General features: G+C 45.5%; 1 protein-coding gene across 3 annotated transcripts in view; it reads right to left on the bottom strand.

The window, feature by feature from the left end:
- Positions 1 to 23594, bottom strand: part of LOC138814820 (protein DDI1 homolog 2) — a 48153-nt gene extending 24559 nt beyond the window's left edge. Inside the window, exons 1-4 of one of the 3 annotated variants that reach the window (XM_070003899.1) lie at positions 23276 to 23589; positions 9186 to 9315; positions 4839 to 5075; positions 1934 to 2060 (exon numbers count right to left, since the gene is read on the bottom strand). In XM_070003899.1, coding sequence (XP_069860000.1) covers positions 1934 to 2060; positions 4839 to 5075; positions 9186 to 9315; positions 23276 to 23413 — 632 coding nt within the window. In that variant the 5' untranslated portion in view covers positions 23414 to 23589. Of the gene's footprint in view, positions 1 to 1933; positions 2061 to 4838; positions 5076 to 9185; positions 9316 to 23275 lie in introns of all 3 variants that reach the window. The other 2 variants (XM_070003902.1, XM_070003901.1) reach the window with 2 other exon arrangements.
- Positions 23595 to 23888: the final 294 nt, after the last annotated feature.

A 23888-nucleotide genomic window follows, 5' to 3' on the forward strand; every position in this document is an offset into this window, starting at 1 on the left:
TCAGCCTTTTCTGAATAGTTTATTAGAGACACGAATCTCACAGACATTCCCTAGCTGGCTTCAAACCATGATTTTCAGATCTCAGCCTCTGGAGTAGCTAGACTAATTATATCACATATCACTTTTATCCTACTGCATATTATTAAAAATTTTATAAGTAACCTAAAATTGTGTACCTGATCTTATACTCACTCAAATCAAGTATGTTTCAACAGAAGAAATCCACTGATATAAAACCAGTTGCTCTGGTTGTTATGGGTTGTATTCAGAGGCACTTTCTCCCTTACAAAGAAATGAATGCATTATCCAGTCTCCAATATAGCATTCATAGGGTAGAATACAAGCTATCTGGAGATGCTCCAATTCACTTCTACTCTATGACTTGCGGATATAATGTCTTCATAAAATTCCTGCTTCTAGAGTTTAAAAAAAACTATTCCAAAACTTTTGGAGCAGCAGTAGGGCAGAAATAGCTGTCTTTTTACTCAAATTGCATTCTGCTGTGACTAATGATAGAGCCAAGACTGCCATTAACATCGCTGTACTAGCTGAGGTTCCACTCTTGAAGATTCTGACTCATCAGAGTCAGAAGGAAGAGCTGAAGCATCTACATCAGGGGCAAGGGGATGGGGTAACCAGGGCTTAAACTCAGGGCCTCGGGTTCTTAGTCAACTCTCTTGCTCATGGCTGATACTCCTTCACTTGAGCCATGTCTCCAGTTTGATTCCTTGCAGGTTAATTGGATATGGAGTCTCAGACTTTTCTGCTCAAGTTGGCTTCAAACAGAGATCTTCCTGAATAGCCAGGATTACAGGCATGAGCCACTAGTGTAATCTACATGTTTAAAGCTTCTAGCTTTTAATATAGCTCCAGATGAGAACCACTACATTACAGAAGCCAGAGTTGCTGCCAAGCAGTTTATTCAGTGGGGTCAGTAAAGAAAAAAGGAAGATGAGATAAGGTTCCATTAGTGCAGATGCCACTCTAATCCAGTCATCTTGAGGCTCATATATTTCTAAGGAGAAAGATTCAAATCAGCCTGTCATCAGCCTTGTAGTTTCTACCTGTTAGGGTCATTTCTTTTGATATTGGGGTTATATACCTGGCTCTAATGATATGTTGTCTGCCAGTCAGAGACTCTTTGTAATATTTTAGAAGGGGGGGTGGGCAGGGAGGGCAACAAGTTAGACAAGAAATGTTACTTATGTAACTGTAACTCCTCTATACATCACCTTGACAATAAAATTATTTTAAAAAATTTAGAACAGAAAGTCAATAATAAGTGTATCTTTGCAAAGTTGATTCAAAACATGAGGAATAGGAACAAGGAGAAAATTATCTTTTTTTGGGTCTGGTCGTGGGGCCTGAACTCTGGGCCTAGGCACTGTCCCTCAGCTCTTCAGCTCAAGGCTAGCACTCTATCACTTGAGCCACAGAGCCACTTCCGGCTTTTTTCTTTTTGCTTATGTGTTGCTGAGGAATCGAACCCAGGGCCTCATGCATGCAAGGCAAGCGCTCTACCACTGAGCCACCTTCCCAGTCCCAAGGAGAAAATTATCTAAGATTCCCTGAGGTTATCTTTGAAATAGGAAGCTGTCTCCAAACAGACATCTAACTTATACTAGATACTATTTAGTTGGGGAAACTTGGTTGCTCTAAGTTTGTTTGGTTTTTTTTGTTTGTTTGTTTTTGTTTTGCTAGTCCTGGAGCCTAAACTCTGAGCCTGGGCGCTGTCCCTCAGCTCTTCAGCTCAAGGCTAGTGCTCTACCACTTGAGCCACAGAGCTACTTCTGGCTTTTTTTTTCTTCTGCTTATGTGGTGCTGAGGAATCAAACCCAGAGCCTCATGCATGCAAGGCAAGCACTCTACCACTGAGTCACATTCCCAGCCCTGGTTGCTCTAAAGTTTGGCCATTAGGTCCATGGGTCATTACCTTATATCTTCTTCTATCTTTGCCTGAGCTTCAAGGTCAAAGGGGTCAGCAGAAAAGAGACGAATCCTTTCTTGCTCCCTCCGGGCTCGGTCCTGCTGCTGCTCTACCAGGACCCTAGAAAATCTGTCTATAGAAATAAGGAAGGGATATCTTCAATTTCACTGTATTTTCATTCTCATTTGTGTAACATGCAACATTTTATTTCAAACATATATGTCAACATAGTTTTTCATGATCACAAACCCTGTTAGCCTCAGCTGCAAAATCAGAAGGAAGCCAGGATAAATGTGTTGGATACCAAACACTTTTTTTTTTGCCAGTCCTGGGGATTGAACACAGGGCCTGGGCACTGTCCTTCAGCTTCTTTTGCTCAAGCACTCTACCATTTGAGTCACAGCACTACTTCTGGCCTTTTCTGTCTATATGGTACTGAGGAATTGAACCCAGGGCTTCATCATGCTAGGCAAGCATTCTACCACTAAGCTATCTTCCCAGCCCACCAAACACATTTTTTTTTGTCAGTTGTGGGGCTTGAATTCAGCCTGGGCGCTGTCCCTGACCTCTTTTTTTTTTTTTTTTTTTTTGTCGGTCGTGGGGCTTGAACTCTGGGCCTGGGCGCTGTCCCTCAGCTCTTCAGCTCAAGGCGAGTGCTCTACCACTTGAGCTACAGCGCCACTTCCGGTTTTCTGGTGGTTTATTGGAGATAGGAGTCTCACGGTCTCTCCTGCGCGGGCTGGCTTTGAACCGCGATCCTCAGATCTCAGCCTCCTGAGTAGCTAGGATTACAGGCGTGAGCCACCAGCGCCCGGCGTGTCCCTGACCTCTTTAACTCAAGGCGAGCACTCTACCACTTGAGCCACAGCGCCCACTTCTGGTTTTCTAGTGGTTTATTGGAGATAAGAGTCTCACAGACTTTCCTGCCTGGGCTGGCTTTGAACTGTGATCCTCAGATCTCAGCTTCCTGAGTAGCTAGGATTACAGGAGTCAGCCACAGGCGCCCAGCACCAAACACTTTAAAGTGTCTTAAATACTTTTTTTAAAAAGCAAAATCATAGCCGGGCGCTGGTGGCTCACGCCTGTAATCCTAGCTACTCAGGAGGCTGAGATCTGAGGATCAAGGTTCAAAGCCAGCCCGGGCAGGAGAGACCGTGAGACTCCTATCTCCAATAAACCACCAGAAAACCGGAAGTGGCGCTGTAGCTCAAGTGGTAGAGCGCTCGCCTTGAGCCGAAGGACAGCGCCCAGGCCCAGAGTTCAAGCCCCACGACCGACCAAAAAAAAAAAAAAAAAAAAAAAAAAAAAGCAAAATCATTACTTTTCCATACCACATGATTTCTTAAAATAGAACTAAAATCTCAGCTACTTAGAAGGCTAAGGATAGCAGTTTGAAGCAGCCCAGGTAGAAAAGTCTGCAAAACTCCATCTCCAACATAACCAGCAAAAGGCTAGGCTGAAGGAATGGCTCAGGTGGTAAAGTACCAGACAAGAGTACAAACTAAACAAGCAAACACAAGGCCGTGAATTTAAACTCAGGACTGGCCAAAAGCAGGGATGATGACAAAGAATTTTTTTTTTTTTTTGGGTCCAGCCATGGGGCCTGAACTCTGGGTCTGGGCGCTGTCCCTCAGCTCTTCAGCTCAAGGCTAGCGCTCTACCACTTGAGCCACAGCGCCACTTCCGGCTTTTTTCTTTTTGCTTATGTGGTGCTGAGGAATCGAACCCAGGGCCTCTGGCATGCAAGGCAAGCGCTCTACCACTGAGCCACCTTCCCAGCCCATGACAAAGAATTTAAAAAAAAAAAAAAAAGGAAAAATAAAATATAAAAAACACCTGTGAAAGATGTAGAAAGGATGCCTAAAAAAGACCCTTTTTATGCAATGAATATTTACTTTCTATTTGGAGGCCAGATAATTTCTTCATTCAGTTTCAGTATAAAGATATAGTACTAGCCAGGCACCGGTGGCTCACGCCTGTAATCCTAATTACTTAGGAAGCTGAGGTCTGACAAAGCCAGCCCAGGCAGGAATGTTTGTGAGACTCTCTAACCACCAGAAAACCAGAAGTGGCACTGTGGCTCAAGTGATAGAGTGCTCGCCTTGAGTTGAAGAAAGAGCTGAGCGACAGCACTCAAGTCCAGAGTTTTAGCCCCACAACTGACACCCCCCAAAAAAAAGCCGGGTGGCAGTGGCTCATGCCTATAATCCTAAATACTCAGGAGGTTGAGATCTGAGGATCATGGTTTGAAGCCAGCCTAGGCAGGAAAGTGTGTGGGAGTCTTATCTCCAATTAACTTTCAGAAAACTGGAAGTGGTGCTGTGGCTCAAAGTGGTAGAGTACTAGCCTTGAGTAAAAAAGCTCAGGGATAGCACCCAGGCCGCGGGTTCAAGCCCCAGGACATACACACAAAAAAAGCAGAAAGATGAAAGCAGAGTCATGGCTCAAGTGGTAGAATGCCAGCCAAGAAGCACATGAGGTCTTGAATTCAAGTCCCAGTATCAGCACTCATGCGCACACGCATATGCTTGTACACAGAGAAAAGGTTGGCATCTGAGGCCACCTTGGGCTACATGGAGATACCGTCTTAAAAACAAAACCAATGGGCTGGGAAGGTGGCTCAGTGGTAGAGCACTTGTCTTGCATGCATGAGGCCCTGGATTCGATTCCTCAGCACCACATAAGACAAAAGAAAAAAAGCCGGAAGTGGCACTGTGGCTCAAGTGGTAGAGCGCTAGCCTTGAGCTGAAGAGCTGAGGGACAGCGCCCAGTCCCCATGACTGGACCCAAAAAAACAAAAAGATAAAAAAACAAAAACCAAATGTTCTATTTAACAAAAGAATGGCTTAAGGGCTGGGAATGTGGCTTAGTGACAAATAATCCCGTCTTTGACATGAGCAGGCAAGCTTACCTAGGTCTCCACTGAGCAGGGCTTCAGCCAGAGGTGGGTTACGCTCCTTCAGCAAGGACAGCTCATGCGGGTTGGCCAGCAGCATGTCTCGGAGCAGAGCTGGGTTGTCCAAGCCCTGAGGAGATGATGCCATTTCTCTAGGAGATGGGTGGGCCTGCTGTGCTCCTAGAGACTGGCGCTGCCGGGGACCTGATGTGCCAGGCACTGCTATGCTACTAAAGTCTATCCGGGGTAAGTCTGTGGGGAAGATATATACAATACACTCAAATGAGTAAAAAACAAGTTCATACACAGTGTGCAATAATAGCATGTTTCCACTTGATCATACTTTTTTTTTTTTGGGTCTGGTCGTGGGGCCTGAACTCTGGGCCTGGGTGCTGTCCCTCAGCTCTTCAGCTCAAGGCTAGCACTCTACCACTTGAGCCACAGTACCACTTCCGGCTTTTTTCTTTTTGCTTATGTGGTGCTGAGGAATCGAACCCAGGGCCTCAGGCATGCAAGGCAAGCGCTCTACCACTGAGCCACCTTCCCAGCCCTTGATCATACTTTTGACTATAAAAACTGTAGTCTTTTTTTTTTTTTTTGCCAGTCCTAGAGCTTGAACTCAGGGTCTAGGCACTGTCCTTGAGCCTCTCTGGGCTCAAGGATAGTGCTCTACCACTTGAGCCACAGCGCCACTTCATGCTTTTTCTATTTATGTGGTACTGAGAAATTAAACCCAGGGCTTCATGCATGCTAGGCAAGCACCCTACCACTAAGCCATGTTCCCAGACCAAAAACTGTAGTCTTGAGAATGAGTTGATAGGAAAAGGGGGACAGAAAATGGAGCAGTGGCTCAAGTGGTAGAGTGCCTGCCTTGAGCAAAAAAACTCAGCAACAGCCTCTGACTCCTAAGTTCGAGACCCAGAACCAGCAAAAACAAAACAACAGCTCTCTCCACCTCACCCCCCCCAAAAATAAAGCAATCAATAGCTCATATCAGTAATACTACAGTAATACTAGCTACTAAGATGGTAGAGATCTGATGATCATAGTTCAAAGCCAGTCCAGGTAGACAAACTAGAGAGTCTATCTCTAATTAATAAGCAAAAAACTATAACTGGCAGCCTGCATGCATCAAGTGGTAGAACTCCAGACATGAGAGAAAAATCCAAATGAAAGCAAGAGGCATTAAATTCAAGCCTCATGCTATCATAAAAACAAAACAAAAAACACAAAAGACTGAGAAAACAGTTCAACTGGTAGACAAGTAGAGCCAAAATGAGGGTATTGGCCTGGGTCAATCTGTTGTTTTTCTATCCCAAAAATACATGTATCCTCAAACAACCTGTCCCAAGTTTGGGACTATCAAAAGGAATGTTTAAACTCAGGGGTAAGGCTTCAACTTCACATTTGAGGGTTCAACTAGTTACCATGTTCAAAAACTTAGCTGAGCTGGGTGCTGGTGGCTCATGCCTGGATAATCCTATTCAGGAGGCTGAGATCTGAGGTTCAAGGTTCAAAGCCAGCCTGGGCAGGAAAGTCCATGAGACTCTTCACTTATCTTAGCCAAAAGGCCGAGAAGCGATGTCCATGACACTCTTATCTCCAATAAACCACCAGAAAACCAGAAGTGGTGCTGTGGCTCAAGTGGTAGAGGGCTTGCCTTGAGCTGAAGAGCTCAGGGACAGCACCCAGGTCCAGAGTTCAAGCCCCACAACCAACAAAACAAACTCAGCTGAGCCGGGCACAGGTGGTTCACACCTCTAATCCTAGCTACACTCTAGAGGTTGAGATTTGAGAATCAGGGTTTGAAGCCAGGCCAGGCAGGAAAGTCAGTAAGATTTTTATTGCCAATAAACTACTCAGAAAAAGCCAGAAGTGGGGGCTGGGAAGGTAGCTCAGCGGTAGAGTGCATATCTTGCAAGCATGAGGCCCTGGGTTCGATTCTTCAGCACCACATAAACAGAAAAAGCCAGAAGTGGCGCTGTGGCTCCAGTGGTAGAGCGCTAGCCTTGAGCTGAAGAGCTGAGGGACAGCACCCAGACCCAGAGTTCAGGCCCCATGACTGGCAAAAAAAAAAAAGAAAAAGCCAGAAGTGGCACTGTGGCTCAAGTGGTGGAGTGCTAGTCTTTAGCAAAAGAAGCTCAGGGACAGTGCCCAGGCTGAGTTCAAGCCAAGACCAGGAAAAGAAATACTCAGCTAGGAGCTGGAGAATATGCATCCAACAAGAAAATGAACAAGTGGCTTATCTATGCTAGTTTAAACATCTATGGAGCATGCCTTCTGTCAGAAATTTGATTCCTACCCACTATACATTACCCTGAGAGTCCATTCTCTTCATTCTCTTCAAAATAACTTTGAAACACTTGTGTACTGTAAACCAGATCTTGCTATTCCCTCAAACCTACTTGCTGTCCTGTCCATATGGAAACAGCGACTTGCTAGTACCAACAACATCACCAGATTAGCCAAAGTGAAGATTTGGTTTTTACTGACTGGAGTTATTTGAACCACTATCTTTCTAAAGTTTAGCTGTAGCCTGCCAGGGACTAATGCAATCAAGATGAGAAGGACCCAGAGCTTGCTGCTCTTTGTGGCTCCAGTGTCAGACTGAATAGAAGCCCTGTGCTTCAAGCTGGAGTCCATTACCCACAACACCTATCATCTACTGTAACTTTCAAATCAGGTCACCCAGTGGCCAAGCATTGTTTAAAGAACTCTACCAGTTATGGCAGGAAGTAGAACACTAGCACATTCATCAAGTAGTTCTACATCAAGACCCATGATGTCAGGATACTGGGGTAGAAGGATTGTGAGTTCGAGGCCAGCCTGGACTACATAGGACTATATATGTGTCCTTTTCATGGATCATGAACCCCTTTGCCTGTCTTAAGGAAAACTATGGATCCTATCATCAAATGCTCTTACATGCCCACAATTCTGTGTATTTCTGGGACAAATGAACTTCTTTTTTTTTGTTGTTGTTGATTGTGAGGCCTGAACCCTGGGCCTGGGCCCGGCTTTTCATGAAGCTCAAGGCTAGTGCTCTACCACTTGAGCCACAGCACTACTTTTGGCTTTTGCTGCCCAGCCTCATTTCTTATAATAGTAATAGTAAAGAGGTATCAAGTGATGCCCCACAACTGAGAAAAAAAAAGAGGGACTAAGTGAAAAAATCTAAGTACTGAGAACTCGAACCCAGGGATTCATGCATGCATGAGCCACTGAGCCACCTTCCCAACCCCCAAAGGAACTTATAACCAAATACAAACTCCAAACTTTTATGAATGGAGCATCCAAGATTGTTTTAGTGTGAAGGGAAAGAGCACCAAGTTTTGAGTTCCTGTGCTTTTTTTTGCAGGGTATGGGGGGGAGGCGCGGGGGAGTGGTGATGGTGGTGGTGATAAGTTATGGGGCCTGGACGTTGTTCCTGAGCATATTAGCTCAAAGCTAGTTCTCTACCATTTTAAGCCACAACTCACTTCTGGCTTTTGAATGATTAATTGGAGGTAAGAGTCTCATGGATTCTTTGCCTGGGCTGCCTTTGAACTATGTTCCACAGGTCTCAGCCTCCTGAGTAGCTGGAACTACAAGCATGAGCCACCAGCAATCAGGTGAGTTTCTGTGCTTTATTTACTAGCTATGTCATTCTGCTAACATCAGTGAAATCTGAGCTTCATTTCTCTTTTTTTTTGGTTGTGGGGCTTGAACTCTGGGCCTGGGCGTTGTCCCTCAGCTCTTTAGCTCAAGGTGAGCACTCTACCACTTGAGCCACAGTGCCACTTCCAGTTTTCTAGTGGTTTATTGGAGATTAGAGTCTCATGGACTTTCCTGCCCCAGCTGGCTTTGAATCATGATCCTCAGATCTCAACCTCCTAAGTTGTTAGAATTATAGGCATGAGCTACCAGCGCCCAGCCTCATTTCTTATAATAGTAATAGTAAAGAGGAACCACAACTGAGAAAAAAAAAGAGGGACTAAGTGAAAAAATGTAAGTCCAAGTCCTAACCACCAGACAAGAATAGCAAGTCAATCAGTAATCACAGGCTCACACAGTCTCTCAAAGTGCTTCTCTAGGACAAAGATTACTGGTAAAGACATAAGCTAATGTTTACCACAGGCTCTCTGTGCCAAAGATTTCACATGCACTGGTCTCACCTCAGCTCTCAGGGCTAGGATTCGTTATTATGACAGCTACCTTTACAGAAGAGGAAACCAATCTGAAAAGTCAAACAACTTTTCCAAGGTCACCCACTAGGTGAAGTTGGAAACTATACCCTAGAAAGCGGAACCCAAAGCAAATCCACAATGCAGAAACACTAGAGGTGCTCAAGTCAGGGGAGGCTAAACACAGGGATTATCTTACTTGAGAACTGTACTGGAGGCCGAGGGTCTGCATTCTCCTTTTGGCGCAAAATCACAACATCTCCATCCTTCAAGCCATAAGAAGCCAGTGACCTATGGTTGTCTGTGAGTGGTCTTTCAGCATGGACGATCTACAAAAAAATATTTAATTGGGGGAGGGGGGAGGCTGGGAAGGGATGTGAAGGGTAAACAAAGGAGGAGGCTGCAATGTTTGGTAAGAAATGTATGCATTATCCTGCCCACGTAATTGTAACTCCTCTGTACAGTATGTTCACAAATAAAATTAAATTAAAAAAAAAGAAAAAAAAATAGTTAACACAGCATAAAGCAAAGGATCGCAGTTTTCCTCTTAATCAGGCAAGGTTCATCCCTATTAGAAACCTCCCAAGCAGGGCTGGGAAGGTGGCTCAGTGGTAGAGCGCTTGCCTTTCATGCATGAGGCCCTGGGTTCAATTCCTCAGCACCACATAAGCAAAAAAGAAAAAAGCCAGAAGTGGCGCTGTGGCTAAAGTGGTAGAGCACTAGCCTTGAGCTGAAGAGCTGAGGGACAGTGCCCAGGCCCAGAGTTCAGGCCCCATGACTGGACCAAAAAAAAAAAAAAAAGAGAGAAACCTCCCAAGCAAAGGTTGGAAGTGTGGCTCAGTTGGTAGAGCACCAGCTAATGAATGAAAGTATCAGTTACTGAGTTTGAGTTCCAGTTCAGACCTTTAAAAAAGGAAAGAAGAGGGGCTGGGAAGGTGGCTCAGTGGTAGAGCGCTTGCCTTGCATGCTCGAGGCCCTGGGTTCGATTCCTCAGCACCACATAAGCAAAAAGAAAAAAGCTGGAAGTGGCGCTGTGGCTCAAGTGGTAGAGCGCTAGCCTTGAGCTGAAGAGCTGAGGGACAGCGCCCAGGCCCAGAGTTCAGGCCCCACGACCGGACCCCAAAAAAAAAAAAAAAAAAAAGGAAAGAAGAGGGGCTGGGAAGGTAGCTCAGTGGTAAGAGCGCTTGCCTTGTATGCATGAGGCCCTGGGTTTGATTCCTCAGCACCACATAAGCAAAAAGAAAAAAGCCAGAAGTTGGGCTATGGCTCAAGTGGTAGAGTGCTAAGCCTTGAGCTGAAGAGCTGAGGGACAGCACCCAGGCCCAGAGTTCAGGCCTCATGACCGGACCCTCCCCCCAAATAGATAGATAGATAGATAGATAGATAGGTAGGTAGGTAGATAGATAGATAGATAGATAGATAGATAGATAGATAGATAGATAGATAGATAGATAGATAGATAGATAGATAGATAAAGGAAGAAAGAAATCTCCCAAGGATTCTTATACTTAGAACGAACCCCAAAGCCCTTCCTAACATCTACTGGGTTCCGCTGCCCACAGACCACAGTTCACACTGGGATTGCTGTCCTCAAGAAATGGGATTCACTACCCTCAGGGCTGTTCATTTGTTCCTTCTCTACTTCAGCAGGGTCTTTTCTCCTGTCCTTCCATCAAGTCATGCCCCTTTAGTTTTCTAATACCCTCTCTATGGCTAGAGCTCAGTGTTCAAAACTGCTTGCCTAGCAGTTTTGAGTAGTTATTTTTAGAAGATACCATACTTTGCTACATAAAAAGGAGAAGGGGCTGGGTGCTGCCGGTTCACACCTGTAATCCTAGCCATTCAAGAGGCTGAGATTAAGGATCTAAAAGTCAATGAGACTCTTATCTCCAATTAATCACAGAAAAAGCTGGAAGTGGTGCTGCAGCAAGTGGTAGACTGCTATTCGTGAGCAAAAAAGCTTAGGGACAGCACCCAGGCCCAGAGTTCAAGGACCAAGACTGGCAAAAACAAAAAAGCCTACTTATCTAATAGATAAGCATGAGGCCCTAGGTTCCAACTTCAGCAACACAAGAATTTTTTATAAAATGTACCCTTGCCTCATCCACTTGCTTACTTGTTTAATGCCTTCCTGGTCCCACTAAAATGTAGCTACTTGTTTCTTGAAATATGAACTGATGGAAGTAGTATATGTAATCTAAGATTTAATTCTGAGCAACAAGAGAAATGGGGGAAGATATATTCTTGGTATGCCATTACAGTACAAATACATATTGTATACACTTCACAATGAGCTTGTCCAGTGACAGCTCTACTATCTTCCTGCATGTTTTCTTCCCTCTTAACCAGCCCCAAGCTGCTTTGTTTTTCTTTTTTTTGGTTGGCCATGGGGCTTGAACACTGGGCCTGGGCGCTGTCCCTCAGCTCTTCAGCTCAAGGCGAGCACTCTATGGCTTGAGCCACAGCACCACTTCTGGTTTTCTGATGATTAATTGGAGATAAGAGTCTCACAGATTTTCCTGCCTAGTCAGCCCCAAACTTTTAAGAACCTTATTATGTCCATGAAGGAAAAATAAAAGTGAAAGAGGGGAGAAAAAAAAAAGTGAAAGAAATTCAGAAAATATCAACTAAAACAGATGGAAGAATGTAGAACCAATAGTTAATAAAACTTTTTTTTTTTGGTCGTGGGTCTTGAACTCTGAGTCTGGGCGCTGTCCCTGCACTCTTCAACTAAAGGCTAGCACTTTACCACTTGAGCCACAGCACTACTTCTGGATTTCTGGTGATTAATTGGAGATAAGAGTATCACTGATGTTCCTGCCTGGGCTGGCTTTGAACCGAGATCCTCAGATATCAGCCTCCTGAGCAGCTAGGATTACAGGCATGAACCACCAGTGCCCCTCTAAAAAATTTCTTTTTTATTTTTTGTCGGTCGTGGGGCTTGAACTCTGGGCCTGGGTGCTGTCCCTCAGCTCTTCTGCTCAAGCAAGGCAAGTGCTCTACTGCTTGAGCCACAGTGCCACTTCCGGTTTTCTGGTGGTTTAGTGGAGACAAGAGTTGCACGGATTTTCCTGCCGGGCTGGCTTTGAATCGGGCTGGATTTGAATCGCAATCCTCAGATCTCAGCCTCCTGAATAGCTAGGATTACAGGTATGAGCGACGCCTGGCAAATTCTTCTTTCTTTAATATTGTATAATAAAAAACAAAAACAGGCTGGTGCTGCCTTGAACTGAAGAGCTGAGGGACAAGCGCCCAGGCCGAGTTTAAGCCCCATGACCCAAAAAAAAAAAAAAAAAAAAAGGTAACATTATGTATTGTAAAAGGAAAAGAACAAACACATAAAGGCATACTATAATTTAAAAAAAATTTTTTTGGGTCTGGTCGTGGGGCCTGAACTCTGGGTCTGGGCTCTGTCCCTCAGCTCTTCAGCTCAAGGCTAGCGCTCTACCACTTGAGCCACAGTGCCACTTCCGGCTTTTTTCTTTTTGCTTATGTGGTACTGAGGAATCAAACCCAGGGCCTCATGCATGCAAGGCAAGCGCTCTACCACTGAACCACCTTCCCAGCCCCAAAGGCATACTATAATTTTATCACAAAAGAACAAAGATCTGATTGCATTATTATATACTCCAGAGGAGCATTCACTTTAAGACTTTTTCTTGTTTATACTGGGCCACATGGAAAAAAGGCAACTTGAGTTAGGTCCTGACTCTGCTAGTAAGTCCCTGGGAGAGACCTGCCACCCAGCCGGACTAGGCCTCACATTTCCCATTAGTCAAGCAGGCAGCTGGGGCAAGATCATCGTTACAGCTGTCCCTTTCAGTTCGTTCTGTACACTATCATCTACCATGTTCCATCACCTGTCCTCAAAGTTCTCCTGGTCAGGTTACCTGTACACTGAAACCAAGAGTACAGTATTTATTTAAACTGCAAAAATTGGTTCTGTCATATCTACTTTTTTTTTTTTTTGTCGGTCATGGGGCTTGAACTCTGGGCTTGGGTGCTATCCCTCAGCTCTTCAGCTCAAGGTAAGTGGCTCTGCCACTTGAGCCACAGCACCACTTCTGGTTTTCTAGTGGTTTATTGGAGATAAACCGGACTTTCTTGCCCAGGCTGGCTTTGAACCATGATCCTCAGGTTTCAGCCTCCTGAGCACAGGCATGAGCCACTGGCACCCAGCTTCATATCTACTCTTAAGATGTGCCCTACAAGAGTAGAATGATCCTCCAAAATCAAATCCTTCTGTAGAGGAGTAGAAAACTGATTTATAGAACTTGCAGGTCTCATCATACAAGTTGCACAAATTACTAGAAAAAAAAATAAATTCTCATGTTGAATCAGCTGAAGACATCTTAATACACTGTCCCTGGGATCATGCCATTCACAAACCCTTACTTATGCATTCATCTCACAGTAAAGCCAGAGAGTATACAGCATAATGTTCAACCACCAGGATTTTACTAAACATTACAATCAACACATATTTTGTGAGACTGCACTGAAAAACCACCATAAATCAGAAGTGATAAGGGATCCAGGCACAGCCTATAATCCTGCCTACTCAAGAAGCTGAGATCTGAGGATAGAGGTTTAGAGCCACCCTGGGCAGACAAATACAAATCTGAGAGACAGCAGAAAGTTAGAAGGAGACATATGACTCAAGTAGAAAAGCACCACCAGGGCTGGGAAGGTGGCTCAGTAGTAAAGCACTTGCCTTGCATGCCTGAGGCCCTGAGTTCGATTCCTCAGCACCACATAAGCAAAAAGAAAAAAGCCGGAAGTGGCGCTGTGGCTCAAGTGGTAGAGCGCTAGCCTTGAGCTGAAGAGCTGAGGGACAGAGCCCAGGCCCAGAGTTCAGGCCCAGGACCAGACCCAAAAAAAAAAAAAAAAAAAAAGCAAAGCACCACCAGTGAGTGGAAAAACCCAAGGGAAAGAGGACCTCAACACCAATACACACAACAGTCATAGGTTGAGGTTGAAGTGGACAGTGATAACCAAGCTGGGTGTTGTGTTGTATACTAGTAACTTTTAACCACGTAGGAGCCAGAGATAAGAGGACTAAGGTTAAAGGCTAGCCAGGGCAAAAATGAAAAACTTAAATTTAATTAGGCAAAGGGGGCACTCAGTGGTAGAGTGGTCGCGGCTGAGTTCACTCATCATGGCTACTCTTTTAACTTCTCATATACAGTAATTCAACTGTTTGTATAAAGAGACAAGATTAGTTCCTTGAGATGTTCTTTTTTGGGGAGTGTTGAGTAATGGGGCTTGAACTCAAGGCCTGGGTTTTGTCCCTGAGCTTTTGCTAGTGGTCTACCACGTTGAGCCACAGCACCACTTCTGGTTTTCTGGTGGATAATTGGAGATAAGAGTCTCATGGACTTTCCTATCAGACTGGCTTTGAACTGCGATCCTCAGCCCTCAGACTCTTGAGTAGCTAGGCATGAGCCACCTGCTCCCATAGATGTTCTTAACTGTAGTCATAGGAGGAAAAAAAAATTTTTTTTGGTTGGTCGTGGAGCTTGAACTCTGGGTCTGGGCACTATCCCTCAGATCTTCAGCTCAAGGCTAGCACTCTACCACTAGAGCCACAGCACCACTTCCGGCTTTTTCTGTGTATGTGGTTCTGAGGAATTGAACCTAGGGCCTCAACCATGCGAGGAAAGCATTCTATCACTGAGCCACCTTCCCAGTCCCTCATAGGAGAAAACTTCTTACAATGAGGAATCAAACTCAGGAGAAAGGGAACAACTCTAGCAACTCAGGATGGATGTAACTCAGCAGTAGAGTACTTGCATAATATGTGTGAGGCCCCTGGGTCCTATCCATGGCACCAAAAAACAAGTAAGACCCTGACCACAAGACCACTAAACTGTCACTGGTTGGATAAAGTACATAGAAAGTCAACTAAAGGCTGGGAAGGTGGCTCAATGGTAGAGCGCTTGCCTTGCATGCCTGAGGCCCTGGGTTCAATTCCTCAGCACCACATAAGAAAAAAAGCCGGAAGTGGCGCTGTGGCTCAAGTGGTAGAGCACTAGCCTTGAGCTGAAGAGCTGAGTGACAGCGCCCAGGCCCAGAGTTCAGGCCCCACAACCGGACCCCCCCGCCAAAAAAAAGTCAACTAAAATAGGTTATTGAATGGCAAGTATCACTTTTTCTTTTTTTTTTTCAGGAGTACTAGGGATTCAACTCAGGGATTCATGCTTGTGGAACAGATGCTCTACCACTCAAGCCACTCCTCCAGTCCCTTTTTAACTTACTTTTTTTGGGGAGTGGTCATGGGGCTTGAATTCTTTTGCTCAAGGCCAGCACTTTTCCACTTTGAGCCTCAGTTCCACTTCTAGTTTTCTGGTGGTTGAGATAAGAGTCAGAGGACTTTCCTGCCAGCTGGCTCTGAACTTTGATCCTTAGCTCGCAGGCTATTCCAGGTGTGAGTCACCAGCACCCAGCTTACCTTGATTACTTTTGAGATAAGGTCTCTTTACTTCACTTTATACCTGGATTGGTTTGGGCTACAACCATTCTACTTGTGCTTACAATGTCCCTGGGGATGAGAGGCATGGGCCCCATGTCCAGCCCAAGAGGGGGATCTCAAAACTTCATGCCCAGGCATGTAGGGGCTTCAATTATTGAATCCCCATCTATGTCTCTGTAGCTAGTGTTACAGACCTGAGCCACTAATACAGGCACCAAGTGCCACTTCTGATTATGGCTCTTTCCGTATTACCAATTTCCAATCATAGAGATAATGCTACTAAGCCAGCAACAAGTCAGGCTCTCAGTCTCCATTTGGTCCTCATATCCCCCACTGATGTATCACTATTATTTTGTGAAGCATTATCTGTCCAATTTCATGGGCTGAAAAAGACATGGAGGCCACAGAACTACTGAGAACTGAGAGACAGTACCACACACATTTGCTTGTCATTAAAGCCTGTACTCTTCTCTGGTGCCACACTACTTCTGCAAACATAGCCCCACAACCCACGGCCTCATGAATCATGGGGTGACTTTAACTAGGGCTATGGAGCCATCCATCATCACCAAGGATCTACATTCACCAAAATCAAAATGTCCTTTGAGGGCTGGGAAGGTGGCTCAGTGGTAGAGCACTTGCCTTGCATGTATGAGGCCCTGGTTTGATTCCTCAGCACCACATAAGCAGAAAAAAAAAAGCCGGAAGTGGTGCTGTGGCTCAAGTGGTAGAGCGCTAGCCTTGAGCTGAAGAGCTGAGGGACAGCGCCCAGGCCCAGAGTTCAGGCCCTCAACCGGACCCCCCCAAAAAACACAAAAAACAAAATGTCCTTTGACTGAACATGAATAGCAGGGCCAGGGATGTAGCTCAATGGTACAACACTAGAAGGGAAGAGGAGGGAAGAAAGGAGAGAAGAGGGAAAGGGGAGAGCGAGGGGAAAAGGAGAAAGGAAGAAAGAAAAGGAAATGAAAAAGAATTATGCAACTCCTGGCCTTCTGGATTTTGGTTTACAGACAACAGCCATGTGCCAAATAGGGCAGCAAAGCTGCTCTATCTTTATTGCAACAGATAATATTACTTTTTGTTTCTGTCCTGTAATCCTAGCTACTCAGGAAGCTGAGATCTGAGGACTGAGGTTCAAAGCAGGCATGAGCAGGAAAGTCCTTGAATCTCTCATTTCAAATTAAACACCAAAAAAAGCTGAAGTGGAGCTCAAGTGGCAGAATGCTAGACTTAAGCAAAAAAGCCCAGAGGGCTGGACACTAGTGGCTATAATCCTAGCTACTCAGGAGGCTAAGATCTGAGGATCACAGTTGGAAGCCAGCCTGGGCAGAAAAGTCCTGGTGAGACTCTTATCTCCAATTAACCACTCAAAAACCGGAAGTGGTGCTATGGCTCAAAGTAGTAGAGCACTAGCCTTCCAGAACTGAATTCAGGGACAGCATCCAGGGCCTGAATTCAAGTCCCAGGACAGCTCCCCGCTGCATGGTTCAGGTATTCACTAACATCAAGCATATTTATGAACTATGGAAAGAACAGTGCTATCTGCTCTAATTTTTTAGTGATACTAGACAAGGACTGAGGTGGTTATAGACCTGTGATCTCAGGACTCAGGAGACTGAGGAGAGAGTTGTGAGTTCAAGGTCAGCCTTAGGTATGGACCAAGATATCAGGCTATTATACAACAGTGGCTTCAAATCCCTACCAGTGGAAACAAAAGGAACACCACAATGGCTGGGCTCTCAGCCTTGCAAATTTCCCAAGTCCAAAGCTACAATGAACAATATGTCAGTCATAAGCCATACATTGGACGCCATAGAGCCACAAGTGTAGAGCTGCAGAACTGGCACAGCTGCTTGTACTTACTGCAGAAGTCCCCCTAGAGACTACATTCTAATAGTAATCAACATTTAACCAGAGGCTAATTAACAAGACTCCAAAATCTTTAAGCAAGAGGTCTCTGAGAGCCTTTGATTAGCAGAAATTTTTTTTTGCAAAGGACAAATGCTAGGGATTGAACCAAAGTCCTCACACAAGCTAGAAATTTACCACTGAGTTATATCCCAGCACTAAGAAACATTTCTAGCACTTACATTTAATATTTCTAGCACTAAGGGCTATAATATGGCCACAAACTCTTGGAATCACACTTAAATGGACTCAGAATTACTCATAATAATATATGTAACAGCCAGCTTGACTATTATGATCCTTCTGAAAGGCAATTTGGCAAATTACTCAAAAGTCTTTCAGAAAGGATCTGCTTTTGACTGGGCAATTCTGTAATCCTCAAGATCAGGAGGATCAAGGCTTGTGGTTTAAGGCCAACATGATTAAAAAGTTTACCAAAAGCCGGGCGCTGGTGGCTCACGCCTGTAATCCTATCTACTCAGGAGGCTGAGGTGAGACTCCTATCTCCAATAAACCACCAGAAAACCGGAAGTGGCGCTGTAGCTCCAGTGGTAGAGTGCTCGCCTTGAGCTGAAGAGCTGAGGGACAACGCCCAGGCCCAGAGTTCAAGCCCCACGACCGACAAAAAAAAAAAAAAAAGTTTACCAAAACACCATCTCAACAAAAGCTAGATGTGTGGGGCAAGATGCACCTGTAGCCCCAGCTACAGGCCATGGACAGAGGGTTGTAGCCCAGGCCAACCCAGACAAAACTATCTAAAAAAAGAAACAACAAAAACAAACCTAAATTTAAAAAAGACTGAAGATGTGGCTCAAGTAGTAGAGTACTTGCCTAGAAATCATAAAGCCCTGGTTCAAACCCCAGTACCAAATACCTATCCTAAGAAAACAATCAGAAGTGGGGGACAAATCTAAGCATTTGGATGTCTGTGGCAATATCAGTTAGAACTGCTTCCAATTTTTTCCAACTCAAATGCCCAGAAACAAGAAAATGTTAAATATATTACACTATACTTACATAGTTAAGTGCTTATTTGGCATGCACCAAGGCCATGAGTTCAATCCTCAGCATTACAGGGGAAAACACAATACTTTACACACTTCAGTATGGGAGTATTAGCTGATCTATAAATCCCAGCACTGGGGTGGCTGAGGCAGTGCCTGGGCTACATGGCAAGACCCTGACTCAAAATGTCAACAACAGAGAAGATCAAGCGCTCTCATCTCTGGGTTATGAAGCAACACAAACTGTATCCTTAATCGTTTTCTATTATTATAAGTTTTCTGTAATTTACCAGAAACATATACAAGAAAAACACCTGAGAAAATAAACTTGCCCAAACTAACTACAACATGAAGTTTCAGTTTCTACTAGTTCTACAAACCACAGGGACTGGGAAGGTGGCTCAGTGGTAGAGTGCTTGCCTTGCATGCATGAGGCCCTGGGTTCCATTCCTCAGCACCACATAAGCAGAAAAAGCCAGAAGTAGTGCTGTGGCTCAAGTGGTAGAGCGCTAGCCTTGAGCTGAAGAGCTCAGGGACAGCGCCCAGGCCCAGAGTTCAGGCTCCACGACAAAAAAAAAAAAAAAAAAAAAAAAAAAGCAGCAGCATCTCAGGGAGTTCAAGCCCCAGGACTGGCAGAAAAAGAAAAAATGATCATCTTTCCATTTGTTTACTAAGGTACAAGTGATACTGACATGAAAGATGGATTATAAGCCCATAATCCACCTCCAAGGTGGGTATAATGAAGGAGACTGGGTCTAAGCAAAGCCATTAATTAATAGAAGACATTCTTTAATTTACAAATGTGTTTTGAGTTGATAAGCTCCACAAAAGTCTTATTCTGTTTAGATAATTCTTTTGCTGGTGTCAGTGGCTCACAATTGTGATTCTAGCTACTCAGGAGGCTGAGATCTGAGGATCTCCGTTCAAAGCCAGCCTGGGCAGGAAAGCCTGTGAGAATCTTCTCTCCAATTAACCACCAGAAAACTGGAAGTGGTGCTGTGGCTCAAGTGGTAGAGCGCTTGCCTTGAGCTGAAGAGCTCAGGGACAGCACCCAGGCTCAGAGTTCAGGCCCATGACCAACAAAAAATAAATAAAATGAAAAATTAGTTCCTCTTTTTTTTTTTGGGGGGGGGGGAGGGTTATTCCTGAGACTTGAACTCAGAGCCTGGGCTTTGTCCCTGAGCTTCTTTTGCTCAAGGCTAGCACTCTACCACTTCAGCCACAGCTCCACTTCTGCCTTTTCTGTTTATGTGTACTGAGGAATCAAACCTAGGGCTTCATGCATGCTAGGCAAGCACTCTATCACTAAGCCACAATCCCAACCCAGATGATTGATTCTTGATTACCTTTAATTATGTCATTTGAAAAAGCCAGGCACTGGTGGCTGTAATCCTAGCTACTCAGGAGGCTGAGATGAGTATCGCGGTTCAAAGCCAGCCCGGGCAGGAGAGACTGTGAGACTCCTATCTCCAATAAACCACCAGAAAACCGGAAGTGGCACTGTAGCTCAAGTGGTAGAGCGCTGGCCTTGAGCTGAAGAGCTGAGGGACAGCACCCAGGCCCAGAGTTCAAGCCCCACGACCGACAAAAAAAAAAAAAATTATGTCATTTGATTTGTTTTGGCTTATATTTAACATCTTTGTTAGATCTAAGTGTTCACTTTTTAAAAATTTACTTTTGTGCTCCTATCTGAGCTGCTTTCTATTTTGTTAAGATTAATTTCTATGCACTTTATATGGTTTTTGGCCATATAAGCTCTGTTAGTTGTATTCAGGGCAGTAGGGCTTTGTGACAGGAGTCTCCTTGCCACCAGCTAGGAAAGACTCCATATTCAGTCTTTTAAGTGGTGGCTTCTATGTTCTTACAACTGAATCTACCTTGCAACAATAGGAAGAAACAGAATACTACAACTTTCATTCCCATTTATTTTATCAATCCTCAAACTGTTTTGTTATTTTTTCATATACAATATGTATTAGTCCATGGGTATAATGTAGCTGAATCACAAAGCATAATAAATGCTGCATAAACATGCACATACAAAACATAAAGGACCATTTATATATAACACAGTAATGTATTATATATATTCGGAACATGGAGGATGTCCTGACACATCTCAGTGATACGGATTTATGAAAGAACATGTCTGGAGACCAGTGTGATCTGAACACACAAGGAATATTCAGGAGCCAGGCACCGATGACTCACAACTGTAATCCTAACTACTCAGGAGGCTGACATCTGAGGATGGCAGTTTGAAGCCAGCTGGAGCAGGAAAATCCACAAGATTCTCATTTCCAATAAACTACTCAGAAAAAGCTGTGGCACTGTGGCTTAAGTGGCAGAATGCTAGCCTTGAACAAAAGAAGCTCCAGGACAGTACCCAGGCCTTGAGTTTAGGGACTGTTGCGAGGAGGGGAGTAGATTATTCAAAACAACAAAAGTGCACTTACCAGGCATGGCTGACTCACACATGTAATCTAGCAACTCAGGAGGCTAAGATCTGAGGATCGTGGTCAAAACCAGCCAGGGCAGCAAAGTCCACAAAGACTTTTATCTCAAATTAACCAGCAGAAAGAAGTAGAGGTGTGGCTCAAGTGGTACAATGCTAGCCTTGAGCAAAAGCCCAGGAACAGTGCCCAGGCCCTGAGTTCAAGCTCCAGGACTGGCATTGCCTCTCCTCCCCTATTTCCCCTCAAAAAGTCCTTATAGAACTGAGTCAGGAATGGGAGGTGAAGAAATGAGAAGGGAAGTGACCCCAGTGAGATAAACAGATTAAGAGAATGGAGAGGAAGGAGAGCAGAGTCCTGGTAGGTAAACCCGGGTAAAAACTATGTTTACTTCTATGATTTGATGGAAGGAAATGACTCAAGTGTCTGGGGTGGATCCTGTTCCTGCCTGATGGACAAGCCAGTGAAAGAAAACCGACCACCAGACATCTTAAAATAGACACTATGCTGTCAGGTTACAATAGAGCCAACAGAACAAACTTGAAAAACAGGCCGCTGTTTACAGCGACCAAATCCCGGTTTAACACTAGTTGGAGCCCAGGTTTCTTTATGCTAATTTGGCTTGGGAAGAAAGCAAATGCCAGAACTTTGACATAATGAACAAGGAAGAATTTGGAGCCAGCCTAACTGCTCAATTATAAATGTATTCCTAAATTTCCAACTGGCAGAGGGCAGAGCCTATCTGGATCATACAACCGTCTTCCAATCCAACACCCCTTTTAATCCACTTAAACTTTTTGTTTAATCTGAGTAATCTAGAGTGCAGCAGGTTGGAGGGGCAGCTGGGCATTGTGTAAGCAGTACTTTCACAAGACCTGGATTCAACCCCTAGAACTTCACACACACAAAAAAAAGGCGTGGAGAGAAACAATATCAATTTCTGTTCTTTCCTAAATCTTAAAAAAAAAAATCACATCTTCATTTTTTATTTCTCCAACCAGCTAGTGATTACAATAGGTGTAAATTAGTAGCCAGAGGGAAAAGAACCATTGAGAAGTCACCCTGAAAATCTGGTTTACTTTCCCCTCTCTTTCCTGGTTCCCCACTGGTTCCTGAGTTTTTGTGGATTAAAAGAAAAAAAAGCTGAGAAAACAAACCCCTTAAAAACCAATTTCTTTGTGTAGATTTTGCTATACTACATAACTGACACCTTGTGCCTTGGAATAAATTCTTTCCGAACTGAGTTTATGCTAAGGTTCTAAAGTTCATACTGTGTACTTCTGAAAAAAATATTGACACATTTGTTTATCGTAAGCCAGGAAAGAACAAGCTGTAGTTGGGCAACCGTTTTTGGAACTACTTCATAACTGCAGTAAAAATCGAGATTTACATTCTGAGACCTGGGAAGTCTTCTGTCTCCTAATGTTTAGACATTATCAAGTAGAAAGCCCACTTTCTCAAGGTATAACCTAAGGGATGGCTGTAATGCCTACAGTTGACACCCATTCTGTTTCATAATCATAGTGGCAGCCCAACAGCACTTTGAGAATAAATTACGTTGATAATTAAAATGTAAGACAGCTTAACTCCTTTCCCCGCAAGCAGGAGAGGGTAATGAAAACCAAGTCCCATGAAGAAGAAAGTAAACAATTTTCAAGCTAATATCCTTATAAAGCACTGAGCTTTGAACCGACTCAACTCAACTGTGAACTGAATTGTGATCCGAAAGAAGGTGGGACTTGGCTTGCCACCAGAAAAGGATCGAGAGAAATAAATAGCTTAGGTTAAACTGATTACTTTATTATTATTATTATTTCAAAAAGAATCTACCTAGAAAAGCCTGCGGTGACAAGAATAAGCACTTTTAAAGACCTCAAAACCAGACAGTGTGTCTCAAACTTTCCCACCCCCCTCACCCTAAAGTGTCAATCTGCACGTTTAAAGGTAAACTGCGTATATTTAAGCAGGAACTCTGCCCAAGCAGCAGATGGATGTCTCTCTGCCGGGATCCAAACTGGTATTTCTGGTTGGAGAAGCAGGAGTTAAGCACTCTGATGCTTGCAAAACCCGTGGCTGTTAATTGGGTCCACGGTGACACCCCCCAAAACTCTGGATCGAGAAGCGAGAAGGGGCCCGAGAGCCGGAAGTCTGGGAAGGATGGAGGGAGAGGTGTCCACCGAACCGCCCGCCGTGCCCCTCTCTGCACCGGGCGGGGGGTGGGGGGGCCGCCGGCGGCCGAGATCTCTGTCCTCCTCCTCAGCCCCCAGCGCACGCCCGGGACGCGTGGGGGCAGCCGCCGACGCGGACCTCTCCGTGAGGGCTGCGGGGCGGGCGTGCGGGGCGTGCGGGCGGGCACGAGGCTGTCTGCTCCCGCCACCCCTCCCAACTCCCCGCCCCCCCCCGGAGGCCCCGGGCCGGGGAGGCCCCGCTCGCTGCCCGGCGGGCGTACCTGGCTCTCGGCGGCGGGAATGCCGGACTCGAGCTCACACAGCGCGCGGAAGTTGTGCAGCTCGAAGTCGGCGTCGACCTGGAGGGAGAAGGTCACCTCGGAGAGGTCCCTCCGCACACAGTACACGGTGAGCAGCATGGCCCGGCCCGTCCGGCTCGGCCCGGCCCGGGCGCGGGGCGGAGGGGCGGAGAGGCGGGGGTGGCGGCGGGGCCTGGAGGGCGCTGCGGCGCACGGCGCGGGCTGCTCGCTGCTGCCCTCCCTCACACTCGCTCGGCGGCGCCCTCCCTTCCTTCTCCTTGCCTCCCTCCCGCCAGTCGGCCCGCCCGCCCTCACGAGCGAGCGCCGCCGCAGCCGCCACCCGCCTGCGAGTCCGTCTGCCGGCCTGCCTCCCACGGCTGCCGCCAAGCGCGCCCGCCGCTCCGCCCCGCCGCAACGCGGCTGCCGTAAAGCCCGCCCGGCTCTCCCCAGGTTTTCGCGACAGGCAGTCGGGGGCGGGGCCAAAAAGGGGAGGCGGGAAGCCTGGAGAAGATTGGAGCGTGCGGGGGAGGGGCGTGGCCTGCGGGCAGGAAACGTGGGGCGGGTGGGGGTGGGGTACAATATTGGCTGATTTAAT

Source organism: Dipodomys merriami, unplaced genomic scaffold (assembly GCF_024711535.1).
Source record: "Dipodomys merriami isolate MVZ:Mamm:240054 unplaced genomic scaffold, mDipMer1.0.p SCAF_613, whole genome shotgun sequence".
Taxonomy (NCBI): Eukaryota; Metazoa; Chordata; class Mammalia; order Rodentia; family Heteromyidae; genus Dipodomys; species Dipodomys merriami.